This window comes from Rhagoletis pomonella, unplaced genomic scaffold (genome assembly GCF_013731165.1).
Source record: "Rhagoletis pomonella isolate Grant_MI unplaced genomic scaffold, Rhpom_1.0 Rhpom_scaffold_00010, whole genome shotgun sequence".
In the NCBI taxonomy this organism is placed as follows: domain Eukaryota; kingdom Metazoa; phylum Arthropoda; class Insecta; order Diptera; family Tephritidae; genus Rhagoletis; species Rhagoletis pomonella.
Window position 1 is genome coordinate 9,965,019 of NW_023458564.1, and position 19,536 is coordinate 9,984,554.

Below are 19,536 nucleotides of genomic sequence, written 5' to 3' on the forward strand. Positions count from 1 at the left end.
TCCTTTTTGGTTTGAGGAATGGCGCGGTGAAAACTATTTACATATCATACTTTTTTTTTGGAGTTTCTTAATACAATATTGTTGTCCTGTTATTTAGCTCGTGCTCCAAAATTCATATGTTAGTACGCAGTTTTAAAAAAATTAGGCGTAAACAAATTTTATTACCGCAACTTTGCAGCTTTCTCGCCCTCAAGAATATAACAAATTCACTAAAATATATCGCCCTAATAAAAGTCAATCTAAATGGAAATTTAATTAATAATAAGCGCTTAATGAGATAATTTTTTTGACACTGATTGCTAATTTCAACAAAAACCTTAACGCAATATGTAATATTTGAGTTTATTTTAAGTGTTTCGCGCTGCTGTTTTCACAATTCGTTGTTTGGGAATTGGTTGAATGAATTTTACAATACATAGTTTCGTGTGTTTTTCGTTGCCTTTTTTGATACGTTTCATAGTATAAAATTTTGTTAACCACAACAATTTTTCGTTTTTTTTTTTGTTGTTAATTTTGGCTGAGGATCAAAATATCAAAAAAGTTTAAACAAATTTCGATACTTTAAAGTTTAATAAACATTATTTTTAAATATATTTCAACAGCCATACAAATTGCTATCACGTAAAAATTCACTTCTGTTTCAACTCATACAAAAGCGTTTTCGCGCCAACGCCGATATTTTTTAATCACGAAAAATATTACAAATAAAAAACGAATTCACTCAAAATCACTAATTTACTGCCGTGGCATTCCAAACACGACGAATGTTGTTTCCTTACTGAATTGAGCTTAAATTGCGCAGGCATGGAATTGCCAATCGCTTCGATTGTTAAGCGTGGAGCAGCAATGTGGAAGCAAGCAAGGCAAATAAATACATATTAAAATTAATGTACAAGTAGAGTCTTAGTAGTAGCATGTATGTATGTATGTAAAACATATGTATATCCAACCAGTCGTCAACAACAATATTGCCTCTCATCATCATTACAGCGCGGCAAGTGTATGAGTGTCTGGTTCTTTGTGGCTCTGTTTACACTGTTGTTTATGGTAACCAGTAGTTGAGCAAGCTTGTAGACATCTATGTGCACATCAGGGAAGCCAACTCGTGGGAAATTCCCCGATTTGCGGGGAATTTCAGTTTGCGTGGGAAATCGGGGAATGGACCGTTTTTTGTGGGGAATTTCAGTTCACGTGGGGAATTGGGGGATGAATTGGTTTTTTTGTGAGGAATTTGGTGTGACTATTTTTTCCTTTTTTGCTTCACTAATTTCATAATGAGTTAAAAAAGTAGTGAATAAAATAATTTATTTTTATATGGAAGAAAGCCGCAACCAACAACAAACAAAATTCTAAAGGAAAATTTCTAGCCACTTGAAACTTGAGGTTTGTTGTACTAGAATTGAGTGTGCTACAATACCGCATACCCAAAATCTTTCTAGGGAAACGAAGTAAACAAGCTCGAAATTTTTACGAAAGTTTGTTGAATTTTTTTTTTAATATTACACTAAGTTTGAAACTGGGATTTATATGGTTTTTATTAGAGAATGAACTATATCTTAACAAAAAAAAAAAAATATTGTTAACACTTGTCAAAATTTGGTGCGACTAAAATTGTTTCGACCACTGTATGTAAGTATTATATGTACATTTTTATTTTTTAAATGTTAACTAACTTTACAAAAGTTTGGTCTGATTAATGAATACGTAGATAAATTACATTTATAAAAAAAAATAAACAGAAAGACCAGCAATATATCAAAACACAAACATTTTTTTCTTTTAATAAAGAGATATCAATGGGTGGGAAATTTTACGAAATTTCGCGCAAAATCGGGGAATTCATAGTCGAAATCGGGGAATTCTCAAAAATGAGTTGGCTACCCTGGTGCACATGTACATATGTATAAGGAAACGTCCACATGTGGGCGAATGCACTGACTGCTCAAAGCATTTATGTGTTAAATAACCCACTCTCTCACTCTATTTGCTCAAAATTTCCATATCGTTTAAGCTTACTCAGCATTTCATTGTTTATTTATTACAAGTTTATGTCAGCTCAAATAGCGGCAATATCGAAAATCAAGTTCAAGTCTCTCAGCGAGCTTTCCTCTCTTGAAACGTACATGAGTATGTATGTATGGTGCTGACTGCTCGCGTTAACGATCGGTTAGCTTGCACCTTCATTGAAGGCTTAGTTGTTAGCCAACCATTAAATATTAACCGTGAAATTATAGGTAGCGACATAAGCAACCACCAATGACCGTTTTCTGCTTACTACTTTCCTGTTAAAGAAGCCATTAAATTTGTTCGACCAAAAGATGGTGAAAGAATTTCCATGAAAATCGTGGCAATACCGTCAACAGAAGAGGATTAAGATACTTACAAAATAAATAAATATAAAAATATATTAAAAAAAAGTAACTCTCTTTACTTCATATCCCTTGATTATCTAGATAAAAGCTGCTATGGTTACTTCTGCATTCGCAACTCCAGCCGCCTTGTACGATTTACAAAGGGCTCAACATTTCATGTATTTCCTGAAAGAGTTGTCTGAGAACCAAACGAAAGCACCTAAACATTTTGATCGATTTTGACCATTTTTCTTTTGTTTGTTTAATGTTTGTTATTTTTCTATAAAAGTATAGCTCTTTATCTAACAAACCCTATAAACATACAAATTTCAAACTCTGAATGAAAAAAAAAAAATTCATAAACTTTTCATTCCAATTCCAAGCCCTCTTAATGAGATTTTCTGGAATAATTTTTGGTATGTAGTTTTATAGCTTCTAGTACAATAAAGTGTAGGTTTGAAGTTGCTAAAAAATCGAGTTGATTTAAACTTTTTTTTGCGGACGGTGTCCCGCATTTTCTGCCGTACAAAGTTACTTCGTTCGAAAATTTTTGTTTGTATGGAAGAAAATAATGCGGTCCGCAAACAAAAAATACAACACTGCGTGCCTAGAAATTTTCTAAAAATGATGAAAAAAGTTTGTTGCTGGTGTAAAAATTTGTTGAATTTTTCTACGAACTTTGGAATGTGAATTTATGTGGGGTTTAAAAAATACATAATTAACTAGACTTTACTAAAAAATTAAACAGACAAAAGAAAAAAAGCTGAATCTGGTTAAAATATCGTGCCCCTATTTTTTCACATCACTGTATGTATATGTATGTAGGATTGATCTTCAGAATTAAAGTCATTTGCAATGTTTAAGAATAATAATTAAGTTTATTCCAGGGACCGAACATAAAAAAGTCTTCAATAACTGTTATCTAAGATATATAATTTAAAAACCAAAAATAACTGTTATTTGCATATTATTTAGATAAAAATCAAAAATAATTGTTATTTTGGATTTAGAAAATAAAAATTAAAAAAAAAATTGTTATTTACGGAGTAATTAAATAAAATAGAAAAGTAAATGTTGAAGAGCGATTTTTTTTTTTTTAAGTAATTAAGTAATTGGCTTAATAGCGCTTCTGACCCTCCATCTTCTTTTCAACAAAATTCAGTAAATTCTCTTTAAATTCCATCATAGCAAAACTCCTTGACTTTCAATCGACATTGGCTTCATACTTGTAGATAATTACCAATCCCTCTATACTCTTCAGATTCGCTAGATTTCAAACGGTCATCAAAAATAATCACTCCACTGCCTTTTGTCAACTGCATTCAGTCTCTACTGTTGCTGCCGCGCTCAAGAGAATCAGCTTCTATGCACCTTACTTTATTTTCGTTTTGAGTTTATTTTTTTTCTACGTAAACCTTGCTAGTTGCTTATATTGTTTTGTATCAATGACTGAGAAATGTACACTACTACGGCGCATTAAAAAAGTTTAATAGCGAAAAAAGCATTTTTCGTGTAAATGCAGTAGTTTAGAAAACACTGCAGTATCCATTTTTGGAATCCAAAAAAGATATAATACTACAAAAAATACGAGCCTAATCGATATTCAATTGAAGTAATAAATAGTCTGTATTGGAAGATTTTTTTTTGCCTTTAGGGTACAATTAAGCTCTATGCCATGGCATGTATGTATATTTTTACACTTTCTTTTCAGGTTTTTTTTTTTGGTACTAAAGTATTCGTATCATGTTTAATGGCCATCTGTGTAAGCTGCTGTCATGCTAAAATTCACACTAATTGCAGCTATTGTTACCACCTACAAGTTGCTACTGCGCATGGGTAACCAGAACCTGAAACAGTGCAGGCCGCAAAACACAAATGCATATGTACATACATGCATATTTTATATATGTACATATCGCTCATTTCCTTCAATAGTGTCATAATCCAAAAAAATTAAAAATTAGTTATCGATTACCAGAATCTCACTAGAACAAAGTATGTGTTTTTGTCGAGTTTTGATTTTGTCAGTTATGATTTTTCATATTTTCTCGAATAATGAAAAAAACTCAAATGCAAGCCCTACACGGCATGAAGATATGTAGTTCAATTAAGTAATATCGGGATTTCTTAAAAATTTCGTCCCTCTTTGGTGTTGGTTGATGCTTCCGGCAGGATGAGAAGATGAATATTTTTCAACGAATGTCCGGCATACCTTGTCAAGTTTTGGTAGGAGATAACCAGGTGATATTTCTTCTTCATCTTCTTTTTTGGCGCTATACCCGCCTACGCGATTTTGGCCGGTGATATTTGGTGTAATCTTTTGATCTGTTTGAATACTAGTGATGTGCGGTCCGAGTACAAGATAGTCGATAGCATCAAAAACAACGTTGTTGATGTAATTCGCCCAGTTTGGGGTGGTCGAACCTAACAAAATTTGGTAGGTCAATTCAGAACTCTATAGTACATATCTAAACCGAATTTCGAGCTGATATCTTCATATTTAGACTTTATGCCAAAACAACCAATTTTTCCCTATAGTACAATGTGCGCTTCGTGACCGATTTTCGGTTATGTGGGGTCGGAACCCTTTTTCGATTCTTTTGGAATTGATTTTCATTTTTTTTATATAACAATACCAGCTGAATTAAAACATATGTTCATAATGTGTGACATAGATACATATGTTGGTTAGGTTCGGACGGAGCGTACGAATGACTCGTACTTCTACTCGGATGCAGATTTACTCATTGTAAATGCCCTCTACGAGTGCCAGGTGGAGATTCATCCTTCTAACCAAGTTATATTATAATGTCGGTATGGTGTCTGTTGAAGCATTTACTATCCCGGATGAGGCTATGGAGTTCCGATATGGTTCGCTTGGCGAAGAAGAACCGATTTGTCTCTTCGAAGGCGTGAGACAGTCTGATATACTTCTACATACATATACAAGTAAGTTAATTTGACACTCTAACAGCTTTTCAGTTAGCACATTCTGTTGTTGTTGTCATTTAATGTGCCAATGTACTTGTACACAGGTAACATCATAGTCATAAAGAAGAGCAACACGAGAGGAGCCTCTTGCGCTTGGGGCCAAATACTGATGCCAATAGCCCTAAGCAAATTGGTGGAAGTGATGAGCATACTACAGACCACATGTACATTGTATGTATGCATGTATGTATGTAGTATATATGTACATACATATGCAAGTAAACAATCAACAGGTTGTAAATATGTATGTAGGTATGTGGGACGTTTGAAGTGAACTTGAAAATGCATTGCCACTACTATTCTACTTTTTATGGATGTATCTAGTCAGTAACAAAAAAAGAATGCTGATCTTCCTACAATGCATATGTATGATAATGAAAATTTAACCTTCTCATCGGTTAAGAGGCAATATCAACAATATTTCGAGAACGCCCAAACACCAAATATTTAAGAGTCAGTCACTATGTATGTACATACATATGTATATACGCAGTTATTGGTGAGATGAGAGGTCAAATGGGTTTGTAGTGCACAAGTACGCTGACGTTTAAGTACATATGTACTTACATAAATATGTACGTATGCACTTATGGATGTACAACTGCCAGCATCTGCCCACATATGTACATATGTATGTATGTATGTAAATAAATCTTGTTATAATTTGACGATCGTTGGCGTTGTTGTTGTCGGCCAGCTTGCCTTTTGTGCTTAGCTATGATACATTTTTTACTGTTGTACCAATATTTTTAACATCAATTAGCTTTATTTATGATTACAATTATTGTCAAATTTCCAAAAACAAATTTTGAACGACTTTTTTTAAGAGCTTGTAAAAAGATTTACTTTAAAATTTAAATAAGAATACAAATTAGGAAATGTTATACATAGAGCAAAATGCGAGCATTAATAGTTGGTGCTTGTGAGCATGTAAACACAAGTAATAAAAAAAGTGATAAGAGGAAATTTTACCGTTAAATAAAGCTTTAATGTGATCTTCCATGTAAAATATGCATGTATTTTGTTTATGTAAGATTCGGTAGGTGGCGCTGCATTCGTGGTATTCATTTATTGAATTCTTGTTCATGGTCCGACTTGTCTTATATTTACATGTTTGCATTTTTAAATAAAATTTGAACAAATAAATATTTTTACAAAAACAAAATTAAACGTCAGGTGGTGTCCCAGCCGTGTTGTATGTGAGAATCTTGGTACAAGTCTTAAGTAGCTGTTAGACGTGGCAAGTGCAAGTAGTTTTGAAAAGTCTGTCAAACTCAAAAATGTTCAATATAGATTGCAGGAACAGTTACACCTTGCATATAAAGTTACTTTCGAGAGCAGTTTTATATCCGAAAATCCAACTTACTGATATTCCTTTATGTTCTTTATACGATGAAAGCTGAAATTTCCACTTTCAACTGGTCTGAAAAAAACGCTCAAATGTGCACAAAACATCAACAAAATTTATAATATTAAAATACTTCATATCAACAGAACAAATTAGTTTCAAGTAAATATTTTTGTTATTTTGTTTAAAATTTTTCTAATTTTATGCCAAATCGCCAAAAAGTGCGACACACGGCAAGACTAAACCGGTTTGACAGCAATTTAAGCAGAAATTAAAATTACTTGAGCAACACAATGAATAATGGGTAATTTGATTAACAACACTATTTAAGTTAACAGTTATCTAAAAAAATTCACAAAAATACCGAAAATAAAGAAATAGTAAGGGTACTCATATATACGCGGAAGTTTCATATTTGGGCAATTGGGAAACTTGCGCCATGTGTTTCATGAGAACAATTTTATATTTTATGCATTTTCTGACATTTAATTATTTGACTATAAATAATTTATAAAGTTGAATAATTGAAACTCAAATTTTAGTAAATATTTAAGTCTTACCGCAGTTATTTCGAAAAAGCGTTGAGCACAAACCAAAATAAATGTGAACAAAATAGCTGATTAGGGTTGCACAGCACACTGCGCAAAGTTTCCCTTTTTGTGCAAATGGCTTTCCATACAAATTTTGACATTTCATTTGCGAGGGTTTAAAATTCCACAGTTTGCGAGAGTTTTGCGCTTTTAAATGAGTACCCTTAGTGTATGCACTTACAAATTTTTAATTCAAAATAAATCAAATTTTATTCAAAAAATTTTGCAAGCTTACTAAAAAGGTGTTTCTATTTATCATTCATTACATAAGTAACAAGGGCTTGTGCATTTCGTTTCTTTACATACTCAAAAAAAATAAAAATATATTTCTCTGCTGTATAATTTGCGAGGACATGGATACATATGTAAGTATATGTAGAGTACAATGTCACACGGGTCACAATGGAATGGCCCATCTATTTTAGTATAACAGGAATTTGTTTGATTTTTTTTAAGAAAAATATGTACATACTTATGACATAGCCTTTAATAATTTTTTTCATTTCAGTTTAATTCGTCGATTGTTGCTATTGCTTAGAGAAGGCCTTTTTTTGTAGACATTCTTGAACTATTTACCGGTGGGAGGGGAGAATTCAACAAAGAGAGGACAAAAGGCTCCTTCTTTTAACTTTTCTGCAGTGAAATAAGCAAATTCGGACCTTTGAGGTTTTCAATTGAAATTAATATAATTTGGCAATATTTAAAAAAAATAGCCACTGTATTAAATAGTTTTTGTAACTAAGTGGCATTTTTTTCTTAATACAAATATTTAGGAAACAAGTTATTTTTAAGCAAAAAACAAAACCGACTTCAGTTTTCATTTAAAAATTTAAGATCGGATTTAAACCAAATTAGTATGGGACCACCTGTAAGGTAACACCTTTCCTCAAGAAAAATAATTATAGAAATCGGTTAACGTGGTCCAAAGTTATGCGGAAACATACAGAGAAAAAGTATTCCGAATATTCCGACGAATTGAATCGATTAAAAAAGACAAATTAAAAAGTGACGCATAGGTCTTCAAGGGTTAATTTGTTTATTTTATTTTTTCAAAAATGTGGGAAATCATATACCAGTCAATAAAAAATCAGTTTTTCAAATTAATTTTTGCACAAAAAATTAGTCAAATTACCTACAGTGCGGTGGAGCACCCTAGGCGCTGAAGTAAACTGCTTAAGCTTACCGAACGCCAATTCTCGGTACTCAAAGGAGTTCTGACACGTCGATGTTCAATAGAAACTCATGCGGTACGACTTCACATTGTCTACGACCCTCCATTGTGGTAGGTAGTTGAAAGCCGAGCATATTATGCTCAGCTACCTTGCTTTCGCTTAGCTAAGGGTCAAACATCTCATACCGTATTTCGTAACACTTGCTAACCGTCGTAAAATCTTAAGTTTGTTCAAATTAAAAGAAATGTCTAAAATGGTTTTAGAGGATTTCTAGCTAAACCGAAATGTTTTTAAACTGATAAAAAACATATGACTAACTCCTCTAAACCTATTTTACGACGGCTAACACTACTTGTGAATCCCCTAAATGTCTAAACATTCTCAGTGAAATAGCATTATTGCGGCTCATTTAAATTAATTTTTTTTTTGTTGATATTTCAGATATCTGGCAACACCGTTTTTCCAATTTTTTCCTTACAAACCGTCTGTAGACAGAAGCAAAAAAAAAAATGAAATAAAACCGAAGCAAATCCGTTTTTGCGTTATGCGATACCACGCGAACAGCAATTCATTTTTATATATAAAGACGATCTTGAATTTGATGGTTTCCCATCGTGCAATTTTCATAGCTGATTACCAATAAAAATTTCCTCGACCACTTTGTATCGAGTATTTATGTAGTCAACGATTAATTTTAGACTCTATACTTTCGCAAAAGAAAATTTTATGTGTACAAAGCATATTTATAATAAAAAATTTATTACTTTAGCTACTACAATGGAATTTTTATTCCTGTATAAATATGTGTGTATATAAATAATTAGCAATTTGGCAAGCTACTACATTGGCAGAAGCTGCTTATGATACTCGTATCATTAAATACACGGAAAGTAAATTAAGCCAAATAGACGGAAAATTTGCTAAAGGTGGGTATGATAAAATATTTTGAGATTCGCAAAACAGTTTACTTTACTAAGCTTTAAAAACAACCTTTGGCTACACACCTACGGTAAACAGTAGCGAGTTTTATATTAGAATAAATAAAAATAATAGCTACATACGTTTGTATGTATGTGTGTATGGTTACATGTATGTAAAACGTATGCCCATTTACATTGTATGTATATATGTATGTTTATGCAATTTCCGAAGGACGATGAAAAGTAAACAGAATGCCAACGCAAATATTATTATTTTGCCAAATGCATACTATATACGCATATTTAAATTACATAAATAAATATTAAAACACAAATTGCGGAATTGTGTAAATAAGATGGGCGTAGGTACGGGTTTATATGTCTGGCCATATGCAAATGCATAAATACTCGTACGTATGTATGTAGTATGATGATATGGCTTCGATACTACATAATACTAGGAAATTATTTAATATTTATCTAAAAAAAAACTATTTTCTATATTTGCAGTGTTTTTTTTTAATTATCTACATATATAAATTATCTGATTGTAAGAAAATCGAAATTATTGCAAAGGAAATCTCCCAGCGCAAATCAAAATCGCATTTAGTTACGACGGCTGATGCATTCTAAGACCCGAAAATGGGAAATTAAATTTTTATTTCCTAGTGACAGCTGACAGTTTAACAATTTAATTGGCCATTTGAAGCAACTGTGCGATTTTTAATTTGCTTGTCGCAGACTATTTTGATTTAGTACAAATAAACCTACACTACACCACATAGTTATCTGGGCGGAACAAAACAAAAAGTCTGTCGTCTGGCGTAACAAGCAACATGTATTCCTTTTATTTTTAAATAGGCAACTATGTAAATGTAAACTCGTAAACAATTCAACTTCGAGAATCTAAAACGTATTAACAAACGATCAACGATTTTTTGTTTGTTTTCAATTAATCATATGTAAAATTTATGCAAACGACGCCTGAGTCAAGTGTAACTGACCAAAGCAAATTTGGCAATGCTTCATTGGGGTTGCGCGACACTTACATATGTATGTATGTAGGTACATTTAAGTGTTTCCGACTTTACTAAGCTAAATAAAAAAAAAAAAACCTCAATTGCAAAAAAAGTTAATAAAAACATATTACGACAAATGGGAAAATGTCAAAACGTCAAGTCGACTCACCCTAAATGGCGCGAGACATTGTCAACAACAATAAAAAATTGAACGTGCAATGGGGTTGAAAAAAAAAACATGTTTCCTGACACGAGCCAACATTTAGAATGAGTCAAGAATAAGTGAACTCAAATAAATCTGAACATACTAAAATGAAAATATTTGTAATATTATACGAGCAGCATACGAGTGAAATTTATTGATTTCGCCTCTAAAATTTAAGATATATAATTTTTTAATAAATTGCTAAGCGCTTTTTGGGCAAATGAGTCAGAAGTCATGATGGTATATACATACAAGTAGAAGCATCTGCAAGTTCCAGCTGAGTGTGAATCATTTTTTTACTTGTCACTAATTCACATAGCAACATAGTTTTCAATTCTATTAGGTATAACGCGTGGGTTAGATGGACTTAGATAATGCCCAAAATTAATCGATTTAGAATTAGTAGAGAGAATACAAAACGGTGTTAACAATATAAAGATGTATCCAGTGGCGGATTCGCAGTCTTGTCCGCCCTAGGCCCTACAATACCAGCCGCCCCTTTTTTCAGCTCCCATTATTTAGGTACTACATATGAAATTTATCTTTTGCCGACTTTTATCGAAATTTATTATCGATAAAATAACACCAATCTCTGTATTGCTTTCTGCTGACCAGGGTTGCAACTGACGAAAAAAATGCCATCCACTTTAAAAAACCTACCAATTCTGGAAAATAGCGAACAATACCTTTTGTTTAGTTATTTTAATAGAAACTATAGTTTTGTTCTATTTTTTAGTAATTTCAATGAAAATTAAAATTTTTTGTTAAAGAAAAAACTTTAAGTGGAGTTATGTTGGACAAACCATAATAATTATTATGTTATAATTTGGTTTCTTAATTACCAAATCGAACTAAATTATCTGCTTAAATGAGTAAACTCAATTTTATCCCACTGTATTCAATTTTATTTACCTTAAATTAAAAATTTTAATAATTGAAAAATCTCTCCAGGAAAAATTTCGCCATACACCCCTGAATCTAAGGTATTTTTATAAGGCAACTTCGATTTTTTTTAATTTTGTTGGTGACACCTACATTCGGCTGTAAGCACTTTTTTAAATAGTTCTACTGAAATAATTAAAAGCCCTCCTTAGGAAAAGTTTAATGAATTTTAGAGAGCTTTAATTTACTGACATTAGGGTGGTAGGTACCGAGATCTAGTGGGTAAGTACTAGAACGGAGTATTTGAGGTCAATGAGCATTGGAACAAAAAAATGCCTTCTTAAGACCAAAACATCGATGTATCTTACGTTAACATCCACTGTAAATGGCGAAGATATGACGAAAAATGTAATGTAAGGGCCAAACGTTCGACAAACATGAATTGTAAAAATACTTCAGAAAAAAATTAAAAGTAAAAACAAGCTTTGGAAATCGTCCCATAAATAAAATGGTTATTAAGAAAACGGTTTTTAGTGGTTCTTATGACTGAAAATCCTAATGAAGAAATCGTTTTAACTAAGTGAATAATTATAATTTTTTTTCTTTCGTATAGGGATCGACCCGATCTTATGTTCATATGATTTATCATTATTATTATTATTATATTATTTTTATGGGACTATATACACTGCGACTTCTGACATGGTCTAATGTGAGATTAAACCAAACTTCTGGCGAAAGGTCTAAAAGACCTTTGCAATTCCGTAAAATTGAAATTTTTCCTAAAAATGTAGTTTTCCTCACCAAGGGCTTTTAGTAATGATGGCGACGATATTATTTTCATTAAAGCTTCCAATGTCCTATGTACATTAGAGTGGTCCAAGTTTTATATTGGGGGAAAAAAATGTAATCATAGAAAACGGGGCACCTTCTTAGTTTTTTGCTTTTGATATTTGTAATATCTATACCAACTTTCAATTTTCTACCTTTGAAATGCGTTACTGGATCCTGTTGTCATGAAAACTGAAGCTTGTTATATTTGTTAGCTAATTTGAATTTGAAATGATCTTAGGTTAATATATGTGCAAAATACTTCTAGAGTAATATAAATATTTCCTGAGCATCCTCTAAATGTATACCTAGAAACGTGAAGTTTGGTGCCTGCACCTCTTTTGGCAAGAGGAAAAATTTTGGAAGGTGCCCCAAACTCTATCTCGGGGAAAATTTTTTCTGGACTACTCTAATGTACATACATGTACCTCCTTTTATGCCATTATGTAATTATGCTATATTTAATAAACATATTTACAAATGCAATATTATTGTGGGTATCTGTTGTCCACGCGGAAATTCGAAACTGCTTGAAAAATATGCAGCCAGCATATGCCCATACATATTTACATACTTAGATAACTGTACATATATTTGAATATTTAAAAGTGAAAGTTTGACTTTAACTGACTTGAATATGTTTTTGGAGTGTTTGTATGCACATGCATACATTCATGCTAGCATTTGAATGTAGGTTACCACTTAAGAAGGAAGTATAATGTATGTAAATGCATTAATTTTAGAGAAAAACTATGAGGGAACTTAAAAATAATAATTTCCGCCTTAAAGCTTATAGCTTTTTCATGAAAATAAGTTTTCGATTAAATGAAAAATATCAGGGCATTGAAATAGGTTTCAAAAAAGAAACTGACTACATAATAGAGCTGTTCCAAAGCTGCACAATAAAAGCATAAAATGCAACATATTTATTTTAGGAAAAAATTACCAAGTGCTTGGAAAAATCGGTATCGTTTAGTTGTCCGTATTACTATCGTTAGTGATACCTGTAACCACGTGTTTATCAATTTATATATTTTATTTTGAATCATTTTCGTATTTGTTTCCTTATCTTCGGTGATACTGCAAAACGTTCTATGTCACTTATTACCTCTGGTGCTTAATTGATCTGTTATCTGTATCTGATCGCTTCTGGCAATCGTTCATCTTCATCAGCCAATGGTAAGCAGTTTTGTTATTCGTATATTAGGGTGTAATGATTTGCAAATGCATTCCGGTGCAAGTAAGATACCATCTAAGTGTCAAGGGTACTAACAGACATAGACCGTTTTGCAGGATCACCGACGTTATGCTTTGCAAAATAGTGCAAGCTGTCAGCTGGTAGAGGCTTAATGTATCCAAAGGTAGTAAAAATGTTGTCTATTAACCTAACGGATCCAGACAAGAGCTATCTTTTGCCTATCCATCGGAAAGTGATCCATTAAATAGCACATCGGAGCAAAAATGTAAAATATTACTTCTAAAGCACGAGAATAGCTAAGATATAGAAGCGTATATGATTCAATGCTTTTGTGATTATTATTCGTAACGTCCCTTAGCTAACCTGGAGGGAAAACGCTGACGAGTTATTTAGTTCAAAAGGGCTGAGTTTCTCAGCACATGCTAAAAATGTATAGTCGAAGGGAGAAGGAAATTTAATACAGGAGGGCTAGCTACCCAATGCTTAAAATATGCCACGATTGTAACAAAAGTGGAGAGAAGTTATTTGTCTATACTCACTGCTGTTAACGCAAGGATCTGGACCATGGGGACTTACGGGGGTAGCATGCGGGACTAAATCCACAACAACTGTGGACTCAACTGTTACTGTTCGGATGCCGGAGAAGCAGTAAAACAGCTCCTCTGCAGCTAGCACTGTCCTAGGAGTGCCTATTCCTTGGCAGGCGTACATACTTATATAAAAATGGGTTCTGTAAGACCGCCTAATTCTCTATGACCAAAAGCCAGTTAAAAATCGATATTGTACAAAAAATACTGTATCTTATAAACATCAGAAAAGTATTCTAGCTAGTTATTTAGCATTTGTGTGTTTAATGTAGCTATTTAGTTGATATTTCTTCTTAAACCAGAGCGAAAAAAAAGAATTCACGTAAATGGAATGTGATTAATTTAATTATTACACGCAATTCAAACTCGTCAATCTTCGGATGAAAGTGTACCTTTATTGTTGTTATTAAAACGCTTGTAAGTCTTCATCCAAATGCAATCGAAGCCGTTTACTCATTTCTATCAATAGAGCACATCTTAATCGCAGCTCAACACATAGCTATGGCTTAAGTGGCAAATTCATGTAAGTACATATGTATGTATGTATGTATGAACATACCAAGGCACAGTGGTTCAAAAGTGGCATTAACTGTTCATAATTCACTGGACCTTTCATGAGCATGAAATGGTATTATAAATGTACACTTATACGATCAGAGCGTTGAGCGATTTAGCCAAGTCCGTCTGTCCGTCGTTTTCGAGATATCCGACAGAAATTTGGTAAGTGAGTGTATTTTCATAATGTATTAACTTTTCTTGTAATTTTATTTTAGTTTTTGGCAACTCTACAATTGCTTTCAACTAGTTTTTAATATGTAAAATTTATTAACTAGAGCAGGAGAATCGATTTGCTTCAAAATTGCTGTTTTCTCTGCACTTTGCACCAACAAATTTAATATAACCAAATAAAAATCGAAAAATTGGGCTCAACTCGGTCTCTTGCTAATTTTATAAGATTTCGTTAAACAAAAAATTATCAGATTGAGTGAAAAACGAAGGCCCCAGTGAATTATCAACCTTAAATTCCAGTTTTGAACCACTGTGCAATGGCGTTGATATACAATCTTAATTACTTACAAGTAAGTTCGTAGTGACATGCAACATCTGCTTGTGGCGCTTTAACGTATGTACATAATATGCATGTCTAAGTGAATGTACTTTAGCGAATTTTTTCTGGCAAGTCAATTGGAGTTCCACCCCAAAGCAGATTAGCACACATATCGAATTTTTGTATCTACATATATTTATCTTAAACAGGCTTAACGAATGAAAAGTGGAAAACCAATGTGCTAAAGATATACATATACATACATACATACATAGGCTTGCGAAGAAAACATGGAAAGTTAAGAATTGGAACTTCAGCTGCGCGAAAGAGGTGTAAGATAATTGCAAGCACACGACGACATCAAATGAGCATGGAGACCAGCTATCGAGCCGGTTGGCATACCAGAAGGCAAAAGCAGTAGAAAAAATCGTCTTTATACGCTTCATTTGGCTAGTGGCAAATATCAAAATATGTACACATTTACATACATATACGTATATGCATGTTTATATGGCATTGAAATATGTGAATAAATAAGTACATAGTTATGTACATATAACGTCACGCTTATCAAAATTCAAACTGGTGCGCATGCGCAGTGTGGTTCTTAGTTACAAAATAAGCGCAGCTGACCACGTATAGCGCGTGCTCACATATCTACATACGTGCATACCTACTATGTGTATAAACATTTATAGTTAGTGGCTCCCATTTGGGAGTTGGTGGACCAGTTAGTCAATTGGCTTGATAGCGGCAGTCAACTGACTAGGCGACAAAAATAGATTCACAGCAATTTATGTTTGTGGAGCAAAACAGAGACACTGAAAATGCTGAGCATTCAAGTTGTTGCTGCAATCAATGAATGCATGCAACAACTGTGCAACTTGCGACTTTTATGGCGTTTTTGGTGCCTGATTGCTGGCCAGTAATTAATTGCCTGAGCAGTTGAATAAAATTCAATATGCCAACAACAGGCGAGCTGAAATGTGACCAGTATTCATCTTCAGAGTTAAGAAAGTGGTGCAAAAGTGCAATGTATGTATATATGCATGTTTGTAAATTAAACTAGCTTAGGCTTCTAGTGGGGTAACTTGTCTTTCTCGTTTGCAAACTAAATATTTCTTAATAAACATACAGATATGCCTCTAGGTATACTTTATTACTTATAAAAAAAAATTTGTATTGTTTATGTAAATTACAGCGCTTCACAAACCACTTGTAAATGCGCTTCGTGCTCTTATAACGCCGAAAAGTATGCAACGTTTTTGTATATTTTTAATTTATTTAAACTTTAGTAATTGCATAAATGTTATGTATGTATGTATGTAGTTTTGGGAAGTAAATTTTGAAACTCACCTGCTCGGAACACCTCACCACAGCCATCACAGCGCGATGCAAATTGTGCATCATAACAAGTGCCGCAATAGATTTTATCGGCTTTGGCGCCGAATTGCTTATCCACCAACGACAAATGGCACTTGAAACATAGGAAGCAGGCTTCGTGCCAATGCTTGTCTTTGTAGGAAAGATCCTGGAGAATAATAGAAAGCGAAAAGTGGTTTAGAAAATGCTCTTAGTGCAAACAAATATTTCTTAGAAAAAATTAATACAATAAATAAATGTTTTTGAAGGTAACAGCGCGCGATAAAAACGAAAAAATTTCAAGGGACACGAAACAATTAATATATTCACGAAACTAGTGGCCAAATATATCAAAGCGGCGTTTTTGTTTTTCTCTCTGATTTCAGGATATCTTTTAGAAGGTGTTTGAAATTTTAAAGATATGATTAATTCAAAAAATTATTTAGAAAATTCTGTAGAACTTAAAATAATTATTTTTATTATATTTTTTTTGTTTGGTTCGCAAAGGCGAACAGAAATTGAAAATGAGCTTCTAAGTATATTTTTTTTTACCCTGAACTAATAAAGTAGGAGACGGATTTCGAAGCCGAGTTAATGTATATATTAGTTCTTAATACACAATTTTTTTTAAAAGGACATTATCAATATTTCTTGTGCACCAAAAAATAAAATGCTTTTCAGTTCCACAAAATTTTCTCTTTTATTTGATACCCATATTGATATTCAACATTTCACCGAATTTTTTTTTATAATTTTTTGAACTACATAATCATATTTTTCAAAGTCCCTTTAAAAAATCCTGACGTCACAGACAAAAACTAGTATCTCCCCCAAGTTTGTGTGTGTAAAATTGATTGTCAGTAACATGATAAATTCTATCTAACATACAGATTATAATCGCAAATCGTCCCTAAATTCTCTGCATAAAGCATTTCGAATTTTCTGCATAAAGCATTTCGATAGCTGAGTGGAAGATCGGCCTATCTCGGCAGCCAGTTCGAAAATGTCCTGTGTCAGAAAACTTTTCAGGAACGCCCTTTTTTCAAATTTTATTGAAGAACACCCTGTCTAAGCTGCCGATTGAAAAACGCGCTATCTCAGCTTATTTTTAAGGCATTTTCGTTTGAGGTATTGCGTTTTCGAACCGCATTCTGAAATAGGGCGTTAATCAACCAAATTGTGAGATAGTGAGTTTTTCAATCAAATTCTGTTTTAGGGCATTCTTGAAAAGTTTTCTGAATAGGGCGTCTTGAACTGGCTGCCAAGATAGGTCGATCGTCCACTCAGCCATCGAATTCAGGCAGGTAATTTTCAATAAGACCCTTTCCTTAGAAGTAGTAATTGAATAGCTATGGCATGCAAAGCCAAATAAAGAAAATAATAGCAGTAGGCGTGCCGGTGTGTTGCTAGAATCAATTTAAATTTTTACTGTGCCATTATTATTTAGGATTATTTCTAAGGGTAGCTGAAAATCTTGACAATTTGGCCATTTTGTGGCAATTGTCTCGCTCACACCACTCCCGTGTGGTTTCTTTGGAAATCGACTTGAAAAATAGTAGCTTTCATGTAATATAGTATCTATGCTCGGTGCATTTTCCAACTTACTTAGAGGCTACTTCGACAAAGGAATCCTAATCCTTAGCGACAACCAGGCAGCACTTAATGCATTTTCATCCTTTGAGATAAAATCAGGCTTGAGTGCATTGTTAACCTTAATACCCTTGCGGAATTCAATAATATCCAGCTACTGTGGGTGCCAGGTCACAAGGGTATACGAGGGAACGAGATAGCGGACGGCTTAGCCAGAACAGCGGCGACTTTGTCCCGGCAGGTCCCGAGCCATTCCCTGCAATAGGCCCAAACACTATTACGGAAGAGCTTAGAAAAGGAACTCCTAGGTAGGAGGGAACAACACAGGCATAGTACAACAGGGCTTCGCCAGGCCAAAAGCTTACTGCGGGGTATAATCTAAAAAGATATTAACTTTTTAATGACCTGCCCAAGCACAAACTTAGAGGAGTTACAGGCATCCCCACTGGCCACTGCAGATTAAGAGGACATCTGTACAAGCTGGGAATCTGATCGACCGATCTCTGTCGTTTCTGCGATTCAGCTGAGCCGTAGCGACGCGACGAACGAACAGCATGGGCTCAGTGTGGCCTTAGAAATAGCACATCCACTATATACCTTTAAAGCCTCTGAATAGGCATGGGTAACACTGCGCTGCGCGGCGCAATTGCGTTAGCACCGTAGCCGGTGTTGCCGCGCCAACACTAGTATATGGAAAGCGCCAGCGCAATTAACACCAAGCAACTCTTTGAAAATTTACACGTACTTTTTTTTGCTTTTGAGTGTTGAGAACGCAAATTTAAAGCTTTTACTCAATAATGATGAGAATATCGTGGCATTTACTACATTTCTAGCGATTAAATTCGGTTGGTGGTACAAGCGTTTCTCAACGCCGAAAATTATAGAAATAATAGACATGACACCACTGTATGGTGTACTACACTGTACGACAATGGGTACTGTGGTGACACTCAGATGGCGCCGTGTTAAATTCAGTACACTGCGCTTTTGCGCTGAGTTCGTGCGCTGACACCACAGGTGGCCAAAAAAATTGCGCTATTACCCATGGCTACCTCTGAAGGAAACTAGACAAGAAACTCGACAAAAACAATATTTGAGAAAACACGAAAATTTCAAAATGTGATAACACGACAAAACAAATATATGAGCAAACTTAACGGCATTTAAAAGAGTAATGTTCGGTTCCACGAATTACTTTTAAAATTTGTTAAAAATTTGAACAGGCTGATAAATTAAAAATTGGTTGGAGCGACCGGTCTTGAACCTTCATATGCTAGGTATTATTTTTGGATACATTTATTTTTTCAATGACGACTTCAAATATGACGAAAACAGTGTATTTTGCACTTAAACATTAGGATATCCATAAAAACCTTAACATGAACAATAACTGTCTATTTACTCACCTTCGAATCGATTCCGATGATCTTGTTGCATTCCTC

General features: G+C 33.7%; 1 protein-coding gene across 2 annotated transcripts in view; it reads right to left on the reverse strand.

Annotated features, from left to right (window-relative positions):
* LOC118746035 (four and a half LIM domains protein 2-like) overlaps window positions 1–19,536 on the reverse strand; it is a 109,715-nt gene that overhangs the window by 55,372 nt on the left and 34,807 nt on the right. The window contains exon 3 of one of the 2 annotated variants that reach the window (XM_036479760.1): window positions 16,499–16,673. In XM_036479760.1, the coding sequence (XP_036335653.1) occupies window positions 16,499–16,673 (175 nt within the window). Of the gene's footprint in view, window positions 1–608; window positions 777–16,498; window positions 16,674–19,536 lie in introns of those variants that run through there. The other variant, XM_036479761.1, reaches the window with a different exon arrangement.